Source organism: Epithele typhae (assembly GCF_022376455.1).
Source record: "Epithele typhae strain CBS 203.58 chromosome Unknown BXZ73scaffold_4, whole genome shotgun sequence".
Classification (NCBI taxonomy): Eukaryota; Fungi; Basidiomycota; class Agaricomycetes; order Polyporales; family Epitheliaceae; genus Epithele; species Epithele typhae.
The window spans coordinates 65,000-86,794 of record NW_025954195.1 but is presented as its reverse complement, the minus strand read 5'-3'; the positions used below and the strand labels follow the sequence as shown (position 1 = coordinate 86,794).

Below are 21,795 nucleotides of genomic sequence, written 5' to 3'. Positions count from 1 at the left end.
AAGGTTGGCCGCTATGGCTTCGTTGCATGGGTACATACTCAGGAAGTTGCCTGATGTGACATGATCATATTCAATGATTGCCCTGCCTCCATTGTTTTGCCTTCCTGGCTGTCTGTATGCTGGAATTTTAGCTTGAGCACATTTCAGAGACTTATAAAGTTGATACAGACAAATACCAAGCACGAATTGCGAAAAACACGGCGAACCTGGGACGGGGGATACTTGGTGAAGCCGCACATGTCACATCAGGCAACTTCCTGAGTATGTACCCATGCAACGAAGCCATAGCGGCCAACCTTGCGTGCCTTATCTGAAAGCCTTTCTTTATGGGGAGTTCTCACAGCAGTTTCGTGCCTCACAGGGTCCTTTGTCCTGTTCTAGACATCGATTTGTGATGTGTGTGACATTGATCAATACCACAGTGCACCTTCTACAACCACATCTGCACCTTTTCTCCTCTGGTTTTTTGCATCAATCACGTCTATGAGCATGTTAAAAATATTCCATACTGTTGCAGTAGCAGTCAGACCGAGCCTGTGCGAACAAATGGTCGGATTTGAGTTGAGGCAGCTCAAAACCATGTTTGCTCAAACATGACCCAACCAGAAGTTTCTGCAGCCTGAAATTCATACACAGAGCATCATTCAGACTCCTAATAAGCCTCAAATAAATCGCAGCTCTCAACTCTCTGCTGTTCTGCTTCTACAGACATGCATTGTCGCCCCCTGCCCACAGTTGTGACAGCTGTGACAGGGTGGCTCACAGAGTTTGCCTCCTATCTCGCTCAATACTAGTCCGAATCTTCTCAAACAAGTACCCACAGGTTCGCATTCAGAATATCTACCCGTACATACAGAAATCGTCTCAAACGGACGAGATTCGAGCCCGCCATGAAGCGCACTAGACGCCAGAGCCAGGGTGTGCATTACTTTTGACCGTCACTGTACATGTCGAATCCAGTGGTTATGCACCTCGCACGAGTCCCCCGCCTCCGTCCGCGCGCACCCGTCAGGGCAAGGGTAGTCAGGGTTGTACTGCCACAGGAAGAACGGATCCGTCTCATTCGTGAGCACGGCCCCCATGAGCCGCGACTCGGTCGAGAGGTCCGTCGACTGCTTGAACACCTCGAGCGACGGGATCCGGATCTGGCCCCAGCCCTGCTTGATGAGCTTCTCGATGGTCGAGCCGTAGATGTACTCGCGGAAGCCCGCCCAACGGATCGCGGACGCGCACTGCCCGCCCGCGGAGCTCGGAGTCAGCGACGAGCGTGTAGAAATCGCGAGAAAGAAGCTCACCATGGGGCAGCTCTCGGCGTTGGTGTACAGGCTGAGGTCCGCGAACGCCGCCGACGCCTGCGCGGCCGTGTAGTTGTACGGCCCGTGCGGGTCCGTCATGACCGCGGTGCAGTTCGCAATCGCCGCCATCTCGCCTGCAGGGAGTCCGGTAGACTGCGTCAGTCGTCGCCCTGGACCGGTCTGTACGCCACCACGTAGAGGGCGAGGCCGGAGACTCGGAGAGAGGTTGGACGAGGCTCACCGTGCATGGTGGGGTTCCCCATCGTCCCGCCCGAGTTGATGCCGATGCAGACGAGCTCGCCGAGGCCGCCGACGGTGTGGTTCACGATCGCGGTCGCGAACGCGGCGAACGGGCACGGGGTGGAGAGCTCCGAGAGCGCAGCGTTTGCGCGGCGCATCCAGTGGGCGCGCGTGCTGAAGGGGATGCCGTTGATGGAGAGCTTGGGGTCCGCGAGCGCGGTGTAGGAGCTCGCGGAGCAGGCGGTCGCGATGGACGCGAGGGTGGTGGCGAGGGTGAGAAACTTCATGGCAAGGTCGTGAGGGTACTGCAGGGGGCGTGCGTGAGTCCTTCGAGAAAATGGGGTGAAATCTTGGGTGCTAGTGAGCGACATACCGGCAGAAGGTGAAGAGGAGAGTCGGTGAAGGAGGAGGAGGCTCTCCGGGAGTCCGTCTCTGCAGCACCACGCTATAAGACCTCCTGGGAGTGCGATAAGCGAGGCATTACAGACGGTTCCACGGAATCAGCGTGAGAGACGTCGGAATAGTGGATGATTGTGCCAGGGCCCAGGGGCGGACGCCGGCGCAAGTGTATGGGTGGTTGTTTACGCGTGTGCCTCATCACAATCGTTGTTTTGAAGTACGGGTGCCGGGGTACGATAAACGGCGGGTCGGCGGTAGTCTATAAGCCCAAGATCAGTGACGATAAGCAGGATAACCGCAGGAATTAACTTGCCTGCACGTTGTTCTGCGTTCTTCATCTCAGCGAGAACGTAACGTGGTGGTGTCTGGTGGGGAAACATGGATGTAAATGGTGGGTTGATGTGGATCCGTGGTCGACCTTGGAACTAGTGGGCGGCGGCCTTTCCGTTTCTCAGGTGCACCCCCATCAATACACCACTACGCCCCCTCGAAGAGAAGACTAGTTCGTCGTTTTTCGACCGAATGTTGGGATGGGTGATGTACGCTCTCAGGTTGACGAGATTTTTCGAAAGCGGTGATGCGGCGGTTCATTGCGGACAACAGGACACTTTTTGAATTCTAACCAACAAATCTGATACACATAACGTCAATCGCGATGACTCTCAGGACTTCCACAACTCATCTTTGTGTTTGTCTACTTTGTCTCCAGCGGAAGCAGTGCCTTGGGCTCCGGCGACTGCCACATGTACCCCTGCATGTCCCCAAACATATCCGCCACGGTCTTCTCCAGTTCATCCCTCTCGGCCGTGTCCTTAGCTTCCCTCACCCGCCGCCACGCTGCGACGCACTGGTGCACTTCCGCGACGGTGCTCAGGCCGATGACGACCGGCATTCCGAGTTGCTCTCCTTTCCGGAACGCGAACCCGGTCGCGAGCTCCGGTAGGCCCCCAGCCCAGCCCCTCCCGGTGAGAAGGGCGTGCGCTTCGGTAGCGGTTGCCCTCGCAGCATCCGAGGCAGGATGCCATGTCGGGACGCGCGGAGTGAGGAGACCCATGCAGAGCGGGGAGGCGGTGAGTAGCTGTCGGACCTTGGCCCGCTCCTTGAAGGCGGCGAAGTGCGTGGCGAACAGGGAGTTCTGGAGCGAGACGTGCGTGTAGGAGAGCATGATGTCGAGCGGCTTGCCGGTCTTGTGGAGAACGAGAAGGGCGAGGCGGAGGAGCACCGGCAACGGAAGGGCTGTTGTTGTAGCATGAGCAGATAAGACGTCGACATCGCAGGAGATACAGCCAAGCCAGACATACCTGATATGCCAATGGCTTTGACCTTGCCTTCCTCTTGGAGTTTCCTGAGTTCTGCGATACCCTCCAAAATCCTCTCGTCTCCTGGCCCCCAAATCTTGCCTTCTTGGCCAGGCGCAAGACCGTACTCCGCACTCTGGCTTGCGAGCGCCTCGTGAGGGTTACCCCCCTCAAGAGGGCCAACTTGCTCGCATACAAACTCGGCGTCGTGAAGGTAGACGGCGTCGAGGTAGGTTGTATGCATGCGCGCGAGACTCCGCTCGATGCTGGCGCGAATCGTAGGGCCGGAGTAATCGAATTCCTTGATGTTGAAGCCATAGCGGCCGCACTTGGTGATCTACGCAAGGGAAGGAGCGGTTGCATGAGAGAGAAGAAAGGTAGGTCATGGAGCAAGAACATACAATCTTGTAGGACTCTCGTGGGAACTCGTCCGCCACGGCCTTGAGTGCATTACCGAGCACGATCTCGGAGGGACCGTAATACGGAGAAGTGTCGAAACCACAGATGCCATATCTTGGTGGGATGCTTGAGATCTATGCCACGATATCGCAGGAGAGACGCACATACCTCAGCGCAAGTCGGACAGTACGAACAGGCTCCGCGCTAGAGTAGTCTTCTTCTGAGTTGTAGAAACCCGAGAAGGTGGCGGCGCCCAAGACGACACTAGGAATGGTCAGTTCGCCTATAGCCGGCTGCAGAAGCCGTCAGTCTAGGGATACGGTGATGAGAGATCGGGAAATCACCGTACAATCGCCAGACCTTCCGCCGGCTTGTCCTCCGAGCCATCCGGGACGGTTTTCAGAGGTTTAAAGACAGGTTGGACGGATCCTAGGGCGACGACCATGTCTGGTATGTTGCTTTGAGGTCTGCTGCGTTCTCGAAATGCGTGTTGCCCCGTTCGATGTGGTAGAGGAGGAAGACGCGTTGATGAGGAAGATAGGGCTTGCTGTCCTCACCCGTTGTCCACAGCCCAATCCCCCCGAGTCCCCGACGGTAGCGCACGGCCCGCGCACGGTTCTCACAGGGTCACGAGATGGTCCCCACAAACCTCCCACTGTCGGTGAAAGCACGGTGCTTTCGATGGACAGAGCATGCAGGTAGAACAAATAGAATTTGAGCAGAGGCGCAGCTGCTTCTTCTACGTACTGCGACAGAAATTCGGACTGAAGTGCGTTCGCGACAGGCGACAGGCCCAACATCCACCTTTCCAGCCCTCCGCCACGGCGTACGTGGCGGCGCCCACGGTTGTACACAGTTTAAAGCTTCTTGCGGTCCCAGCTAGGGAGCACGGAAGTGGTTGCACGTTCGTCAGTGCACGAGCGTCATGGGCGCGGTGCAGAGGCGTACCTCTTGTCGAAGTGCTGGTTCACGGTGAGGAGCTTGGTGGTTTCGTTGGGCTTGACGTCGTTCCAGGGGGTCGGGTTCTCCTTCGTCCAGACAACTACAGGGAAGAATCGAAGGTGGACGGGGGACGGGCAGTCAACGCGCTGCACAGATATCGGAAGATGAGGCTACGCACTGGAGGGGCCACGGGCGAGGCGGGTGAGATACCAGCCGGCACCGAAAACAGCACCACCAATGACAAGGTAACTTGGGTGTATCAGCCCACCCACTCCGTCCCAGCCGACTCCGTACACTCACATGGGCGTCGCCTTCCGGACGGAGGGACCCGCATCAGCCCAATGCGGACCCTGAAGAACAGTCGAGCAGACGCACCTCAACGGCGAACCAGTGCTTCATGAAGCTCCGACGGAAGGTCGACATGGCGGGCCTGGCAAGAGCGAGAGTGGTAGCAGCAGCAGCGAGCGAGGGGGGGAGGAGGACAGGCGAGACGTTGGCGGCCGGGCGTGTTCGTCGCGCTTTTCGACTTCACCCGACGGGCAGCACCGTTCCCACGGTGCCGCACCAGCGCGCCTGGCCGTCTCTCGCCCCGCCTCGCTTCCGACCATCATCGCGCGCGGCCCCGTCCTCGACGCCGTCGACATCCATCCCCCAGCGCACGCACTTCCATCGGCCCATACGCCTGGGCACCCGCGCGCGGTGGTGGTGACGTCGACGCCTTCCATCGCGCGCGACGCATGCGCGTGCTGCACACCCGCTCCGGACTCCGGGCCCCCTGCCGCGCACGGAGCCGTCGGAAGGCCAGCATAAGGGCACCCCTCTCAGACGGGGCTCCGACGCGATCAGAGCACAAGACCGTCGCGTGGCCTCTGCCATGGCGTGGCGGGCTGCGCGCAATGACCGCGCGCGCGACGCGCATGGCAGGCGCGAGCGAGCAGCGAACTCAGAGACGGCAACCACCGCCGCGGGCGAGGGAGCGATGTACAAGGCCCGAGGAACACGCAGGACCCTGGCGAAGCGGCGGCGAGAGTCAGATGGACGGCGCAGCCTCCTCGCGGCGGGAGAAGGGAAGGCGCAGGAGTGCAGAGATGCGCAGACAAGGACACATTGCCTCTCATGCTCGCGCGTGGCTGCCGGCGGGCCTACCCGCGAGGCTCGTCGCCCACGCCGACGTCGTCGACGCTGCGAGCTGCGAGGCCCGAGGCGTGATCGGTGGGTGCTGCTGCGTCGGGGGCTCTAGGGGACGACGTGCTTCGTACCCCGCCCGCCCCCGCCCGCGTGGATGCGAGGCAACACGCGAAGGCGAAGACGAGACGAAGCTGAGGCACGAAGCAGCAGACGGTCGCGCATGCAGTGCGAACCCTCGGCCGCCCCCGTCGCTTGGTGCTGAGCTTCGTCTATAGCAATGCAAACAGCCTAATGCAACCGCCCTGCCATGTCCGAGCGTCGGGGCGCACCCCCAGGACCCCCGCGGAAGCACACTGCACAGGATTCGAGCCCACGTACGTACGAGCCCGCGCGGGGTGGAGCGTGGTCCCTGGGCACCGTCACCGACCGTGGCGGCGTTCAGCGCTGCGAAGCCCGCAGGCCCACACAGCTGCCCACAATCTGAATCCCGCTCGCAGTAGTACCCGCACTTCCTGCTGAGCACGAGCACGACCGAGTGGGCGTGCCAACGTGCAGGGGCCCATGGGATCAACTGGTGACAGGCCTGAGGTATCGAGAGTCCAGCTCGGTCTATGAGGGTGCACTGTGCAGGGCTCTCCGGCGCGTCCATCCGGTTCACACTGCGAGCGTAAGAAGGTGAGCCTGAAAGGGGGCTCTAGAGCGACCGGACACGCACGCGGCGGGGTGCAGGCAGCGTGAGAGCATCAATCTTGGGCCAGATTGCGACAGCAGGGCGTGACAAACGAATACGACAAGGTTGGTACATACAACGAGCGAGCGGGTAGGGTTCGACGATCGAGCGAGAACTCGAAAGGCGTGTCTGTGACATTGTTCGTGTCCACAACGTTCGTAGCTCCTTTCAGACAGTAGCGCAGGGAGAAGTACGCGCCAGTCTGAGCCTGTTATGCCACCATCGCGCTGGGGGCAGAACGCACCGCCTGGGTGTACTTTTGCACCCGCCTCGTACGACTCGCGGTTTCAGAGCGCAGTGCGCTCAAGAGAGTTCGAGCACGCGGCGAGAGGTCTGTCTGTAGGTCCACGGCGACGAGCACCTGGTCGATGAGCGTATACGGCAGCCACGTAACTGCCGCAGTCTTTGCCACTTCGTCGGTGAGGCGCGAGTCGCTCTGTCGGAAAAATAGTTGGTGCAAGTCGGGAGTATTCGAGCAAGCGAGGACGGCGGACGGGGAAGATCGGGCACGACGCATAAGCGAGAAGGAAAGAAACGGAAGAACTGGATCAGCCGCTGTATCTGCGCGGGGCGCTGTACGAGACCGGGGCGAAACGAGGCTCACCTTGCGCATCATCGTGAGGGTGTGGTCAATTGCGGACTCAAATGCCTCGTACCGCAGACACGTACGGATGAGGTACTCCGGGTGCTGCTCCTGCATCGCCCGCGCTGCATGTCAGTATTTCTCCGAGCACGGGGTATGGAGACAAATTCACGGCGGGGGCGAAAGCGGGAATTGTGAGACACGAACGCACCTGAAGCGACTGTACAAGCCAAAGCGCCGGCGCAGCAGAGCGGTCGAAGCCCATGACGGTCTCGAGTGCGACCTTGGCGTAGGCATAATCGGTTGCGGGTCCGTCGTGCCGCTCGAGCGCCTGACGCAGATATCGCCAGCCTTTGTCCGCGGAGGACCCCGGCCAAGAGGCAACCTTGTCTGATAGTAGCCAATCGGACGTATCTTCGCCCCTATATGCACAGAATAAGCATCGAGTATCCTATCCAAACTACCGGGGGCGGCGCTTTGTGTGGTGAAGTTGAGGGGAGCACTTACATCACAGAGTCTGGATCGCGAGAGAGCCGTAAGCAGCGCGCTGTGAGGTGGCTGAATACGTCAGACATGTCCACGTCTAGGCTCTTAGCGACGGCGAGTGCTGTATCAAATCGGTTCGCTTGCGCCAGGCGCAGGACGATCGATTCGGGGGGCAGCGCAAAGTCTTAAGCCCAATCCCAAGAGTGAGGAGAGTTGATCAGCGGTGTTCACGTTGGCCCAGAAGGGATAAAGACGTACCACCGCCCGACAACAACGTGGGGTCCCTCTGCACGAGCTCAACGCGCGCAGACAAGAGCGCATACTCGTATTGCATGTCTCTGAGCTCTACAACCTCCGAGTCACGATTGCCAGCGGAGTATTTGTGCTCCGGAATGTGTCTAGATAGCTTCCGGCGTTTGCGAGACTACGTGAGCGTGAGCGGGGTGGGTCAATTCGACCATACTACCGGGGAAAGGGCGGCACTACTCACCTCGTGTCCATTCTCGCCAGTGATGGGCAGCGTTATCCATTGGTTCTTGGGGTCGACGAGTGCGAGCGCGTTCATCGCGACAACATACGCTTCGAGCTGTAACTCCGCGAACTCGATGAACGCCAACGTGTCGGCGCTCGTGGCGACGGCAAACTTGCGCGCGCGCTGGTACATCGTTAACGCGGCTGCCTCCTCTCCGTCAGCATCTGAAGTACGGGTATTGTGCTGGACTCTTGCTGATGGAGATGCTGATGCTACTCACCGTCCCTGTAGTCGCCTCGGAAAACATACCACGTGTACAGGATGCGCGAGTAAAATGGGCGCACACGTGGGTCGGCGTTCCGCGCCTTGAACGACAGGCACCCTCAACTCGTCCGCGAGGCCCGCAAAGTTGAGCGCCATCACCGATCACCGCATTCTCCTCACACATGCGGTAAAGCAGCTGACCGACCGACTCCCTCTTTCTGTAAACGCCAAAAAGACGGGGTGAGCACTCGAGCGAAACGAGAACGAGAAGGTTCTAGAACGTACAGTCGCTCGTAAGGCGTTGACACCAGCGCGCTGTATGCGTCCTCATACTCGCCTAAATCGGTCAACCCTTGATCACGTTCTGCCAGAGCGATGATGTGTCGAAGCTTTTGTCGGTGACCGAGAGCGCGAGCTGTGTGAAGACACATCAAACTGCGTGTTTTGTGCCGCCTGAACAGCTCTGCATATGCAGGTAAAACTCAAATTGGGTGGTAAAAAGGCGCCCCGAAGGAAGCACGGCAGCGAGAGCCTCCGCATCGTCAACTGACACGCCGGAGTGAGGACCTAGAAAGTGTAAGACAAAAAGACAGGAAATGGTGAATCAGTGAGTGTTCTAATGGGCGCTGTCTGCGACCCGCCGACGCGACCCGGACGTCAAAATCCACTTACCGAAGCTGCCTGCGAGGACTTCGAGTGCATCGGCGGCCTCGTCGTAGCGCCCCTCGTCCAGACGCAGACGCGCACGTACGTACATGACTGCGGGCGTGCGCGGCAGCCACTCCGCGGCCTCTCGCGCGACCTCGCGATAACCCAGCAGGCGGAGGCGCTCACAGAAGAGCACCTCGAGCTTGGTCGCGTGAGCTGGAGATAGCGATTGAAGTAGACCGGTCGCGTCGAGGAAGCGATGCGCAGCGACGGGGAGTCCCGAGGCGAATGGCCGTAAATGTCCGCGAGCCGATGGATGAGTGAATAGGTCGGCTGGAACTTGGCACCACGGCTGGTGGAAACGTGCATGTTGCGCATCTTGGCGACAACGTCTTCTTCCCCGCTCCCGCCACCGGCCTGCGCTTGCACCGGAGTTTCCCGGTCGCCGGCAGGATGGCGCGCGACATAGCGAAGCATGGCAATGCCACGGAAGACGACGAAAATTTCCGCCAGCAGGCTGGCATCCCAGGATTGGAGCTGTGGGTGAGGAAGAGCAGGAAGATCATGAGGGACAGCGATATGTCGTAACGCGCGTGGACAGAAGTCATAACGTATGAAGCAGTGAGGGCCTTGGCCCATTGCTGAATCATGGGTCGTGAGAGCAGCAGGGCATCGTCTTCCTCCCTCTTCACCTCCTTATCGAAGCCCCCTATGATGTCGAGGATGAATCGAGCACCCTCCTCGGGGTTTCCGAGTGCACGAAGACGTCCTGCAATCCAGTTGCCCAGCTCCGTACCGATCGTAAGGTCGAACTCTGTAGCCCGCACTTGGTCTTCAATGATATCCGGGTAGGGAAACGCCGTCTCTTGGTGGACGACCTCGTGGAGAGAGTCCTCGAGAGTTCGGAGGGCCCGCGCGTCCAGGCTACTGCGCAATGTCCACAAGACCTCGAGGAAGGCGAATTGTGGGTCCACGGGCGTATTTGTTGACAGCAGACGGTGTAGCCGTAATGAGAGGTCCTCTCCTGCGAGGGAGGCGATCCGCTCGCGCTCCACGATGATGATGCCTTCGTCGGGGCTACCACGACCGATCGCAAGAGGCCATAGACCATTCCGTTCGATTTCCCTGCAGCGAGCGATGAAACCTTCCCAGTCTCGCTTGAGCGCATTCCAGTAGTTCTGGTCTAATGGCGCGCCAGTCTTGGGGTCCTTCGTTCGCTGCACGGTGCAGCCGACCACTGACGTGATCTGCTCGGCCACAGTACCGTATGACGCAAGAAGCTGGGGCGGGTAGGGCGGCGGCAGAGAGCGACAAGTGTCCGTGTACTGGGTAATCGCCGTCTGGAGGGTGAGAGGAGAGAAGGTTCCAGGGCGCATGATGGCGTCGAAGAACTTGTCGGCCATAGAGCCACTGAGAAGCAAAAGCTCATCCAGGAAGGCAGGGGTGAGCTCCGCTTCGTGCGCGTACGTTGCTGCAGACCAACCGCCCGAGGTAGCGATGTCGTCCTGAGCAAAGGGAAGTAGACGAACATCGCCATAGACTGGCCCTGCTTGTCCCAGAGGGTGAACAAGGTATCGTCGAGGACGGTGAAGTCTTGGAGGTGACAGTGTACGCTAGCCTCCGAGGCCTCGAAGGTAGCCAACTGGCGGAGGGCGTCGCCCTCGACGGCGAAGAGCTGAAAGAAACCACCCGAGGTTAGGGCACCTTCTGTGGGTATGAAGGCGAGCACGTGGGGCTCGTCGGTGTGGGAAGGCGTGAAAACGCAGAGGAGATTTGCCTGGTCCGCGGGGAGGAGGGTGGACTGCCGGTCCGGGGACATTAGTCTGGACGGCGGAGACCGCGGGCCCGCGGCAGCGCGCGCGGAGCCATCGGGGGGAGCGCGTGCTCTGCAAGGCATCCACCTCTTGGTGTCCACATGCGGAGATGACGATCGCGCGACAGGGTCCACACGTTTCCGATGTCCGTCGGTTGCGGGTGACTGGCAATGGAGACGATATCTGAGGCACCAGGAAGACTGGTGTGAAGGAGCGAGGTGATGGAGTGGAGGAAGGACCGTGCATCGTACTTTGTTTCGCGCCAGACGTCTGCGAGCGGGAGGCAAGGATGAGGCGAGGCGCAAAGCTTAGATGACCAAGTGGGATTGGCTTACCGTCTGTTGTGTCTCCTCCGAGGCGTTCAGTCTCGAGGCGCAGCAGGGAGCCGTCATTGAGCGCGAGGACGACAGAGTAGGGGTCGTGGACATGGACGATGCTGTTGCACGGCGTCTGGATCACGTACTCGCGATACCACCTGCGATTCGCGGTGGGCGACCAGAGTGGAGCGCCCTCGCGTAGGGGGATGACGAGCCGGTAGAGAGACTGAAAGCGAGTGACCAGCAGCACGTGGAGCTCTTCGTCCTTGAAGAGGACGATCGAGGGGGAGGGGAGGATCGCTGCGGGGAAGTCGAAGCGGAGCGGGGGGAGGTCGTGGGTGAGGGAGAGAAGCTCGAGGAGGAGGCCGCCATGGGAGACGCGGGAGAGGATGGTGCCGGTGTGTGGGGAGTGGAAGAGGGACGCGGAAGAGGCGTGCTCGGGGGATTGGGCGAGGCCATAGACGGGGTCGGCGGGCGGGATGTTTTTCTGGGTGGAGAACACGGGGATGGGCAGGGTGGCGGGCCAGAGGGCGGAGAGGTGGGCGGCGACGAGGACGCTGGGCTCCATGGATGGGAGCGTGCGCGCGTGGCAAGGGTGCAGGGGCGGGTGGCGGGCGAGAGCGAGAGGTGAGCGTGAGCGTGAGCGAGAACGCGAAGGACGCGGTGGCGCGTGGGCGTGACGGCGCGGTGTGACCGACGCGTGAGGCAGGGCGACGGGTGCCGCCGCGCTTGCCAGTACTTGTCCGCCTCGCGTTCTGCCCTCATCCTCGCCCTCGCGCCGCCGCTGCTTCTTCCAGGCGGCCGTGCGTGCAGTTCCTGGCGTCACCTCGACCGGCTCTGCGTCATGCATGCGCATCAGCTACTCGACCTCTCTGCCGTCCACTCGCGATCGTGCATGCGGTCTCCTCGTGAGGGGCCTGCACCAGCCGCGGCCCGTCACCCTCCCACCGCTTGCCTTCTCCCAAGATACATGGCCCGACCCCTCCTCCAGCTTCGCCGTTTTCGGCCGTCCGCTCGCGCGAGTCGCGTATATAAGCACCCTCCCGCTCTGCCCAATGTCCAAGCTAATCCTTCTCCACCGGCGAGCGCCCCTCCCCCCCGCGCGCACGCCAGTCGATCTCTTCTCTTTCGTGGTCCGCTTTTCTCTCTTCTCTGTACTTTAGCCCTTCTACTTTGCCCCCTCTGCTAACCACTGCCCACCCGCACCCTCGCCCGGCCGACCCCCGCTCCTTCCCCAGCACCACGCCCGCACCCGCTCGCGTCGCCGCTCGCGCACAGATGGCCACCATGCCCACCTTCGAGGCCATCTTCTTCCCCGCGAACGACCGCTCGCCGACCACGGTCCCCCTCCTCACCAGCAACTTTGTGTTCCAAGGCCCCGCTGCCCACGAGCCACCTTACCGCGCCGGCCGCCTCCCGCACCCGGAGATCCACATGGACTACATCGCGGACCGCTCGTGGGAGTACCATGTACGTCTTCTCCCACCGCGCGCGCACGCCCCCCTCCCTTCACATTAGTTGCCGGGCGCGCTTCTCCCTCCCGTCCCGCCCATGCTAATTCGCCGAACCCCTCCGCCCTTTTCCCCCCGCAGACGGTCTCCGCTCTCGACGGGATGTCGACCGGCTTCCAGTCGCCCTACATCGTCTTCTACCCCGTCCGGTCGCGCGACGGGATGCCCTTCCCGGTGAACAAGTGCGTGCGCGAGATCCAGGGCGGCGCGTTCGTCGACCGCTTCCCCTGGCGCGGCGACCTCGTTGTCGCCAAGTACCGGGACGCCAACTTCAGCGAGATGACCGACGCCTCCATGGCCGACTTCCCGATCATCAAGAACTACCTCTCCACCAAGCCCGGCCCGCGCGCCCAGCAGCCACAGTCCTGAAGCCCTCGCAAGCGCGCGCCTGCGCGAGCCTGAGCTTCAGTCTGAACCCGCGGTGCGCTTCTCTCGCTTGTGCGCCCTCGTGCACGGGAGTATCTGATCTGGCACATGCGCGCAGGTAGCAGGACGTCGAATGGTGCCGAACGTGTGGGCGGCCTCCCCACTTGCTGTAGTGGGCCCGGCCGCGGTGTGTGCAGCGGACAGCTTTGTACTTTCTTTCTCTTCCCCTTCTTCGCACTGTCGCTCTTGGTCTCTCTCGCCCAGCAGCCCGTTGCTCTATTAGCCCCGACGCGTCTGTATTTGTTCACCCTTCGCCTTCGCTCCGACGCGTGCCTCTTCTTCTGATCCGATGCGCAACCTCGTTGTATATAACACGCTCCCTGGATCATCGCTGTGTACCGTACACGCGCCCTAATATCATCCCACTGTATATATTCCCACCCCGCCGCGGCCGCTGCATCGATAACGCCCTCGCTCAAAACTGGCTCGAACGCCCCGGAGTGGCCAGCGCCGTCCACGGGCCCCCCGCGCCGGTCGCTACAGCTCGCCGTGCGCCCTGTTCCCGTTCCCGTCCTTCCCCGCGCCCGCCGCCGCGTCCTTGGCCGCCTCTGCCTTCTTCGGGGTGCAGTGTTCCGGCACCGGGCTCGCCGGGTCGATCGCGAGGTGCGAGACGCGGCCCACGCGAGCGTACTTTTTCGACTCCGCGTAGAACTTCTTCCAGTGCTCAACACCCTGCACGCGGAAACCGCGGAGGAGGGGGGTGAAGATGGGACACGGTCAGCGACGTCAGCAAGCATCTAGACCCGCCCCTGCACCTGCGCGAGCACCCCTGGAAAATGGCCGCGGTCGTGGCGGACGCAGGCAAGGCCCCCGTGCCCGTAGTGGTTCGTGGCTGGTAGTTCGTGGCTGTTCGCGGGGCGTAGGGTACACCCTCTTCGCCGTCGAACCCAATCCGCTCAATGCGAGCAGTGACGGGGCGAGATGAGGCTGAGCGAGAGGATCCCGGCGCAGCCTGGTGACGCCGGAGACGCGCACATGAAGTGGATCCAACGCGAACAGAGTCGGTGCGCGCGCAGGCGCAGGTGCACAGGCGCGTTCGAAACGGAAACCAATGTACCGTGTACGCACCCTCATCTCGCTCTCCGTCAGGCCGCGCAGGTCGTGTGTGCGGTGCGTCTTGAAGCACCCGGTGCCGTACGCGCGCGCGGCGTCCGTCCCAGCCCTAGCCGGCGGCCGCGCAGGCACGGGGAGCGTGAAGTCCGCGGGCGGCGTCGCGGATCGGCATTAATTGGCGCGGGGGAAAGGGAGAGCCAGGGTCAGCACGCGCGGTCGGCGGCACTAGCACCCGCGGCGGGGTGGGAGACGGGAGACGTACATTAGGTGGTACGAGCCGCCAGGGCCGTAGGTCGCGCGGCCGGCACTGACGTCGTACACCACGCCGTCGATCTAGATCGCACGGGGGCAGTAGACGCAGCGGTCGCGGAGGGCGATCAGTGGCAGGGTGGGTGGCCGGTTCCCGTTCATATCGATGTCGGTGTTGAATGGCGCGAAGGATATTGGCGTTGCGCCGTTCGTACGGGCACGGGCGGCCAGGCCATGAGGGGGCAGGGCGAAATGAAAGGAAGAGGAAGGGAGGTGAGCTTCGCGGGAGGACACGCGCGCGGCGCGCGGCAGGTGAGACACGAGCCCTGCTCACAGCGAGGTATATGGGCTTCTCGGGATCTGTTCCGTCGTACGTTGCGAGCACGCTTTCAGAGAACAACCGGTCCGTCGACTGCATCGTGCGGGAGCGTCAGCGAGCCAGTCACTTGACCATGCCGTCACCGGGCACGCTCTCGCCTTTGTGCGCACGCAGGCGAGAGCTGGGTGGAGCTGCGGCCTGCGTGGCCGGACACAGACCGCTCGGGGCCCGCACACGGCACGCGCGGGACAGTCTGGGCCCCAGGCGGGGTGCCACGGACCCAGAAATGACCGGCGAGAATACACGCCGCGGGGACGAAGGGGACGCACCGGGAGGTATTGGCGCAGGCTCGGTGGATCCAACTCCCAAAGGTAGCTCCCGGTGAAGAACTTGCCCGCGAGGACGGCAAAGATCAATGCATAGAGCATGAACTTGAGCACGCCCGAGCAGCCAACCTCGACCTCTGCCGTCGGGTCGGGCTCCTCGGGGCCAACGTCTTCCCCGCGGGCGATCTTCTCCTTGCGCTCCTCCATGCGTTTTACCCAGTCGTCGTGGGCCTGCTGGCGCTCTTGGCGGTATTTCGCGTACCTGGGGGTCGAGATGAAGGGAGACGGACCATGGCGCAGACGTGGATCCACAAACGATTCCCCGACACGATGGAGAGCGAAGGCCGTAGCCGGCGGTGAGCACAGAAGAAGGCAGGTACGTGGCCAGGGGAGATGAACGCAAGCGCGGCAGGGAGACGTCGCGGGGAAGACGAAGGGGGCAGGAAGGAGACATCAGGACAGGGCTGGGGAGAGGCGAAATTGCCATTGACTTACGCGAGGAAAGGGCGGTTGGCCTGCTTGGTCGACACCTGTCTGCCGGGGACGGAGGGGTCCTCGACGGTAGGGTATTCGTCCTTGAGAGGAAACTCGGCCCACGGGGAGCCTGGCGCAGACTCTGCCTGCGCGTCTGGGCCCGCTGCCCCGTCCTGCGCCTTGAGCTTCTCCGGGCGTCTTCGCTGCTGCCGATCCCCTTCAGGGTTCAATATCCACGACATGAAGGGATGATGCCGGAAGGCCTTGTTTAGGTCGGCAAGGTGGGGTGCGAGGCTGGTCAGCGGGTAGTGGTGGCAGTCGAGAGAGAGAGAGCCAGGCGGCGTGGCCAGCTGCAGAACAACGGGCGCCGTCGCTCACGGCCACAGCGTGTGACGGCGTCAGGAAGGGTGAGAAAAAGAGGGACGGGCCACGTATGCTCCGTCAGTCTGCGTGCACGTCGAGCAGCAGCCAGGCGGCGCAGACGGCCACCGACGGTGCATGCTGCCTAGGGTTGGCACACGACCACAAATCGGACATGATATGCGTGTGTTCCAGCAGAAGTGGAAGTGAGTGCGACTGCGAGAAGGCCCAGAGGGCGGACAGGAATCCTCCGATCAATCGGGCGCGCGTTCCGTTCTCCCGTCCAAAACGCCGTGGAACACGCTCAGGTCCCGCGGAGTCGAGCAGGCGCTCGGTCCAGCTTGGGGACGTCCCGCCCGCGTCGCCAAGGAGGGAGGACGGAGACCCCGCATGGCAATCAATGCATGCGGGCTAGTCCTCCGGATAGCACAAGGGCAGACAAATCATGAGGACGTGCGTGCGAGAGCCGACTATTTTCTAACTCAGCGAAGGTACACTGATAGATACAAAGTAACGAACCATATATTAGGGATGCTATTGAAGCACGATGATGGGACGTCGTATTAGTATCGCCACTAGTAAGGTATGATAGATGTTACATTGTGAGTGCAGGGGAGTATAGAAAGAATTGTCAAAACTACGGACGATGAGATGAGATGTGGAGGGGGAGAGGGGGCACACAAGGACGTGATGGTGGTGGTGAAAGAGGAGACGAGTTGCCAAGCGGGGTGCGTAACGTGGATCAGCAAACGATGGACCCGCCCAGAGCACGAAGAGGACTGAAGGAAGGATGCGAGTGACAGAACGACGAGACAACCACGAGACTGCAGTATGGAGACATGGATGAGTGTTCGAGGTGCATGACGGCATATGGTGGCAGACTGACATGGGCATAAGATAACACAACCGGAGACGCATAGACGCACACCAGACGAGATCGATCACCCGCGTCATCGGTGCTCGCCCGTTGGCGGACGCTCCTGGATCGCCGCTCTTTGTGAGATCGTCACGTACGCCCCACCCACCTCATCCTCGCCCGCCGTCAGCCCTGGCGGCACTGATGGCGTCGTCGTGCTCGACGGCATGAGGGGGAAGTCCGCCAGAGGGCCGTCGTCCTCCTCCACCAGCTTGATCTTCAGTGCGAGGAACCTCGGGGTTTTGATGAACTGTGCGCTCCAGTTAGTGGGTGCACGATCCAAGGCCTCAAAGGGCTCACCTTCGGAACAGAGTCCGTCGCCATGAGACGGAAGACGTGCGTCTGGATGCGCTCGTACAACCGGATCATTGTCTGCAATTGCGTCGCGTTGAAGGCGTTCGCCTGCTCCAGCTCGACGCGGCCCTGGAAGGCCTTGCCGGTCAGCGACTGGATGACGTCGCTCAGGTAGCCCGAAAGCTCGTTGCGGAGGCCGTGATCGATGTTAAGCTCGCTCTGGCTTGAGGGCGCGAGGTACGTGTTGTAGATGACGAAGGCCTTCTGGATCAGGGCCTCGTGGTGCTTCTCCATCGCGAGCTGTCCAGGCGTGCCTTTGCCTCCTGTTCGAGTCACCGGAGGATTCGACGCGATAGCCGAGGAGGTCGTGCTAAACGACTTCTTGAAGTCCAGGACATCGAGGTAGAACGACAAGTTCTCCTCGCAGAAGTTGCTCCGGAGGAACTCCCGGAAGAGCGCACGAAGCTGAGGCTCTTCGACGATGAACTTGAGGCGATCGGTGTTCGACTCCTTCTGACCCTTCTTCTCCGCGTCGTAGTTGGCGTTGAGCTTCTCAGTCATCGATATACGGCGGTGGATCTTGGCATCGCTCGAAGGGACGCCCTCCGCGGTTGATGTCTCCGTGTGGTCCTCCGATGTCCGCGCCGCGCTAGAGACATTGGCGTTGGAGCTGTTGGGGGACGCGCGCGCACCATCGGGCATATCCCAGCGAGCAAGCCGGCGACCCTCGTCCGTTATTCTGTAGATGGCCTTGGCTGTGCAGCGGAACTCTCCATGTTGCTAAAATACGAAGTCAGTCCACAGCCGCGCTAAAGAAAAGCATGGACTTACTGAGATGGTCGAGTTTGCGCCGCCCGCGGCGCCACGAACAGTGAAGATGATAGCGGAGTCGTTGTTCTTGCGCTTGTCAGAGACGAGAGTGATGAGACCGAACCGTACGAATTGTGCTGCCATCTCGGCGGCCTCCTCTCTGCCGATGACGGAAGTGAAGTCGCATAGCCACTCCAACGCCGTCACAGCGGCGAAACAGTGCTTGTTGACGGACGCAACTTTGCCCTGCGTCTTATCCGACACATCCATGAGCGCGACACCCTTCGACTTCTCGTGGTACTTCTGGAAGGCATCCATGGTGTCCATGTACTCTGGCGGATAGTTGGGTCCACGCCCGACAAAGCGGCGAAAGAGGGCGGTGATAGCGGAGTGGGAGACAATGATCTCGTCGTCTACTGACCGTCGCTCAAGGTGAAGGAGCTTCATGCAGATAGGTTGGGACGAGAAAACGTGGGCGAGATGGTCACCGTTGATGCCGTTCTTGCTCATGAACCTCTCAAGGACATGGAGGCCCTTCGGGGTGAGGACGTAAACTCCGCGCTCCTTGAAGAGATTCGAGCCGGGATCCGCAGCGTTCTCGATGAGGCGTGCATCCATGAATTGCTGGCACATGGCCTTGGCCATGTCGCGGGTCATGGAGAAGGTGGTGGTGGTAGTGGTGGTAACGATGCGGGAAGGTTCTCGAGGATCCGGTCCACGGTTCGATTGCGAGAACTTGAGGGATGCAAGGTTTCTCGCGGCGTCATCGCTTCCGGGAAGGGATGAGAGGAGGGGGGGAGAAGATGAAATGGAGGACGTACGTGGTGAAGGAATTAGGAAAACTACGGAAGTATTGCCTGTTGGTGGTAAGCTCCAGGGAGACGACAAGGGTGGCGAAGAGATCAAGCGTGTCCTGATAAAGACCGGGATCAGAGCAAGAGGAGAGAGGCGGGGGTGGGGAGACGGACCTTGAGGAAGGGCCTGCCGCGCTTGGTCGTCTTCATCATGTGCGACGAGGTCGCTGAGGGGGCCTCTGCAGCTTGAGGCATGATTACAGGAGATTAAGAAAAGGAAAGAAAAGACAAGGCTGAGGGAGGCGGGGAGGGGCGGGAGGACGGGGAGCAGGAGGTGGTGGAGGGCGGAGGGGAAGACGGGGGAGAAGATGAGGACAGAGGATGACAAGAGGCGAGGCGGGCACTTGTGGGACGCCCGTTGGCAACCGAGCCAAATTCCCACGTGCTACGCCGGTCCAGACACGCGCAACAGGGCCGACGCTGGGCGCCTCCCAAAAATTCCTTCATTTAGTCTTTTTGGACGGCATGCGTAAACCGCACACCCGGCGGCACAACGGCGGCACGCGCCCCTCTCCCTCCTCCGAGACCGCCTCACGACGCCCGCCGCCCGCCACGCCTGCCCATTGCCGCCCGCGCACCACCCTGACTGAGCACTCGGCGCGCCCCGCCCGCCCTCCCGCCCGCGACGGACGGCGGCGCCCGTCGTCGAGGCCCGTCGCGTTCGCGTCCAGCGCACGTCCCCGGCTCGCGTCTGTCGTGCATGCGCGCCATGAGGCGGCCTTGCGACGACTCGCGCTGCGTGCAGGCAGAGACTCGCGGCCCGACATTGTCCTCGCATCCGATCCGGCAGCCAATCGGGGCCCATCAACCACCGTACCTTTCTTGGCCGTATATCAACCGCCTCCCGATCGCCGCACACTCGTTCACCCATATCTGGCCCTGGCGGGGGGGTCCACTGCCATCTGCCCCTCGCTCGCCGTCCTCTGGGCTTCGTCCCCGTCGCGTCTGGACACACCCCCGCCCGCCGCCCGCCTCCCGGCCCATGTCCCGAGCGACCCCCACTAATTGGTCTGCCCACATTCGAAACCGATCCCTGTCGACAGCATCGTGCATGCTGCGCTCGTCCCGCCGTTCACGCCCGTGCACGTTGCGCCTCGCCTCGCCGCGCGCGTCGCCATGTTTCACCTCCCCGTCCGAAGCACGCTGCTTTTGGCTTTCCGCCCGCCGTTTCCGACGCCTGCCCGGCCCCGGCCACCACCGTCCTGCGTCGGCACGTCCCGCTCCCAGCTCAAGGCGCTGCAGTCGTGTGCCGCCGTCGCTCGTCGCCACGGGCTCCATTACCGCATCTTATGGCATCGTCGAGCCCGCCCGCGTCTTCCGTCCCTTCTCCGTCCTCCGCCGCCGTGCGCGGGTCCACGGCAATTATCCGAACGGTACCCGGGCTCCAGCCGTTACGCAACCTCGACCCCTTCCAGCCCAGCCACAACTTTACATTGTCGACCGTACCTGGCATCACCCCGGTCTCCTACCTGTCGCCGGCCGCCCCGCCCGTCCCGCAGCGCTCGCCCACCCCGGCGCCCGCGACCGGGGGATCAGCTCATGAGCAACGTCGAACAACGATCTCATTTCCCTCCGGGCGTGTGCAGAGCATGGCTATCGTGCGGCCGCCTGAGGGCCCAGCCGCCCGCGTCGAAATGTCCGGGCCATGGCTCACGTAAACGTTTCCTCACGCACATGTGCCATGCCACGCTGCAACGCGAGGCGGCCGCGACAGGTCAGAGAAAGTGCTGGATGTCAAACACACGAAACTCGGCGCCCGCACGGCAGTTGGTCCGAGCAACCGAGGACGACACCAATGGCCGCATCGGGTGTGCAGCGCCGTCGTGCGTCTCGAGATCTCCATGGCAAGGCCGTCTCCGCCTCCACCGAGGCTTCCTGCTCCGAACAGATCAACCCGCTCGTTGAACGACGCCCGCATGGTGGCGCCGATCACCCCCATACTTGTCGTGGGGTGCGCACTCAGTGCATCGGCCGGAGAACGCCGGGGTGCCGTAGGTCACCTTCGCCGTCCTTGCGTGGGTGCATCTCGCTGCGGACGATGTGCCCCATGGAGATCGCCGTCGAATAGAGCACCCACAGAAGACGTCTGCGCTATGCACTCACGGCTTCCAATCATAGCGTTCTGCGCTATCACCCTTCGATCACAGTTCTGCAGGTCATGCAGCTCGCCCAAATCAGCGTGCATGCGGAGGCCGAGAGACCGATGGGAAGTAGTGTGAGGGTGAGCATCGGGAGCCCGAGACCCCGGGGAAACGCTTCGCGGGAAGCGTTCAATGGGATGCGCATGCGTGTCCACCGGCCAGTCCAGCTACCACGCTCCCGCTTCCTTCCTGCACAGCTTCGCGCGCCGCGGGCGTGTGCGATGCGCCCTCAACGACCTGACGTGGGAGGCCCGCATCCAAGATGGACGGGAGAAGCAACGCGCTGCACTCGATCATTGAGTCCGGGCTGCGCGCTGCCTTGTAGTACTCGCACTGGGCCGATGTTGTCCAAGAGGGCTACAATGCAATCCCGCGGAGTTGGGTCGATCAGCCTCACTGCACTCCCCATGAACGAGCACACATCGGGCACGCGTGCGGCAGTTTCCGCGCTCGTGGTTCGCCCTAACATCATACCCTAGGTTTCTCCACGACTCTACCCTTGCCAAGTGATACGCCTAGTAGTGCACCACCATGTCCGCTGTTCGCAGTGCATCGTCCAAGTACTAATCTCAAGATTAGCTCAGATCAGAATCGGCGTGACCGCGCTCAGGGAGCGTCACGGCCCGACGTGACCACGGGAGCAGCGTGACAGAAAAGTAAATCTGTCGTGCATCCCGATCTAATCGAACGACGAAGAGACTGGTTCACCAATCGGGTCACGCGTTACGCACGACGCGCGGCGGGTGTCCGGGCTCTGCCGCCTGTGGTTGGATCGTGCACACCACCATGAGCACTTCAAACATCAGTGTCAGACATTGCTCTCGAGCTCTTTCGCCCACTACGCTAACCTATTATGCACAGGATCCGGCTGCCATACAAGCTCTGCTTGAGCAGTTGAAAGCTTCTGAGACGTGGAAAAGGATCGTCAACTCGACCACCGCTAATGTCGCCGAGACCGCACCTGCAGTTGGGGCGACGGGCGACGGTGAACTCCCCAAAGAGGCTGAAACACTGCCATCTACGAGCAACACAGAAGATCCCGCTCCC

At 61.6% G+C, this 21,795-nt stretch overlaps 7 protein-coding genes across 7 annotated transcripts; 1 reads left to right on the top strand and 6 right to left on the bottom strand.

Annotated features, from left to right (window-relative positions):
* Positions 1–938: 938 nt before the first annotated feature.
* On the bottom strand, positions 939–1,822 carry BXZ73DRAFT_40311 (guanine deaminase; the record flags this gene model as incomplete). The annotated part of the gene is made up of 3 exons (XM_048018546.1): positions 939–1,232; positions 1,296–1,429; positions 1,537–1,822. 3 exons carry the CDS (start codon positions 1,820–1,822, stop codon positions 939–941), a joined length of 714 nt encoding a protein of 237 aa, XP_047881834.1.
* Positions 1,823–2,628: 806 nt separating this feature from the next.
* On the bottom strand, positions 2,629–4,076 carry BXZ73DRAFT_40815 (Aldo/keto reductase; the record flags this gene model as incomplete). The annotated part of the gene is made up of 5 exons (XM_048018650.1): positions 2,629–3,170; positions 3,236–3,569; positions 3,634–3,745; positions 3,800–3,924; positions 3,981–4,076. 5 exons carry the CDS (start codon positions 4,074–4,076, stop codon positions 2,629–2,631), a joined length of 1,209 nt encoding a protein of 402 aa, XP_047881833.1.
* Positions 4,077–4,488: 412 nt separating this feature from the next.
* On the bottom strand, positions 4,489–4,996 carry BXZ73DRAFT_97074 (uncharacterized protein; the record flags this gene model as incomplete). The annotated part of the gene is made up of 5 exons (XM_048027246.1): positions 4,489–4,510; positions 4,580–4,673; positions 4,752–4,822; positions 4,874–4,884; positions 4,949–4,996. 5 exons carry the CDS (start codon positions 4,994–4,996, stop codon positions 4,489–4,491), a joined length of 246 nt encoding a protein of 81 aa, XP_047881832.1.
* A 1,646-nt stretch (positions 4,997–6,642) lies between these two features.
* Positions 6,643–11,583, bottom strand: BXZ73DRAFT_87453 (uncharacterized protein; the record flags this gene model as incomplete). The annotated part of the gene is made up of 18 exons (XM_048024571.1): positions 6,643–6,867; positions 7,036–7,125; positions 7,226–7,436; positions 7,522–7,684; positions 7,759–7,924; positions 7,991–8,196; positions 8,253–8,354; positions 8,396–8,454; positions 8,522–8,689; positions 8,719–8,803; positions 8,909–9,100; positions 9,232–9,421; positions 9,484–9,593; positions 9,621–9,653; positions 9,681–10,389; positions 10,410–10,591; positions 10,723–10,968; positions 11,034–11,583. The coding sequence occupies 18 exons, from the start codon at positions 11,581–11,583 to the stop codon at positions 6,643–6,645; spliced, it is 3,687 nt and encodes a 1,228-aa protein (XP_047881831.1).
* A 719-nt stretch (positions 11,584–12,302) lies between these two features.
* On the top strand, positions 12,303–12,895 carry BXZ73DRAFT_97072 (uncharacterized protein; the record flags this gene model as incomplete). Its single annotated transcript, XM_048027245.1, has 2 exons — positions 12,303–12,485; positions 12,608–12,895. 2 exons carry the CDS (start codon positions 12,303–12,305, stop codon positions 12,893–12,895), a joined length of 471 nt encoding a protein of 156 aa, XP_047881830.1.
* Positions 12,896–13,429: 534 nt separating this feature from the next.
* BXZ73DRAFT_74073 (cytochrome b5) lies at positions 13,430–15,615 on the bottom strand (the record flags this gene model as incomplete). Its single annotated transcript, XM_048021978.1, has 6 exons — positions 13,430–13,624; positions 14,021–14,114; positions 14,268–14,338; positions 14,589–14,666; positions 14,903–15,161; positions 15,395–15,615. 6 exons carry the CDS (start codon positions 15,613–15,615, stop codon positions 13,430–13,432), a joined length of 918 nt encoding a protein of 305 aa, XP_047881829.1.
* A 1,068-nt stretch (positions 15,616–16,683) lies between these two features.
* On the bottom strand, positions 16,684–18,802 carry BXZ73DRAFT_87451 (regulator of G protein signaling; the record flags this gene model as incomplete). The annotated part of the gene is made up of 5 exons (XM_048024570.1): positions 16,684–16,899; positions 16,950–17,723; positions 17,775–18,522; positions 18,575–18,624; positions 18,722–18,802. 5 exons carry the CDS (start codon positions 18,800–18,802, stop codon positions 16,684–16,686), a joined length of 1,869 nt encoding a protein of 622 aa, XP_047881828.1.
* Between the last annotated feature and the right edge of the window lie 2,993 nt (positions 18,803–21,795).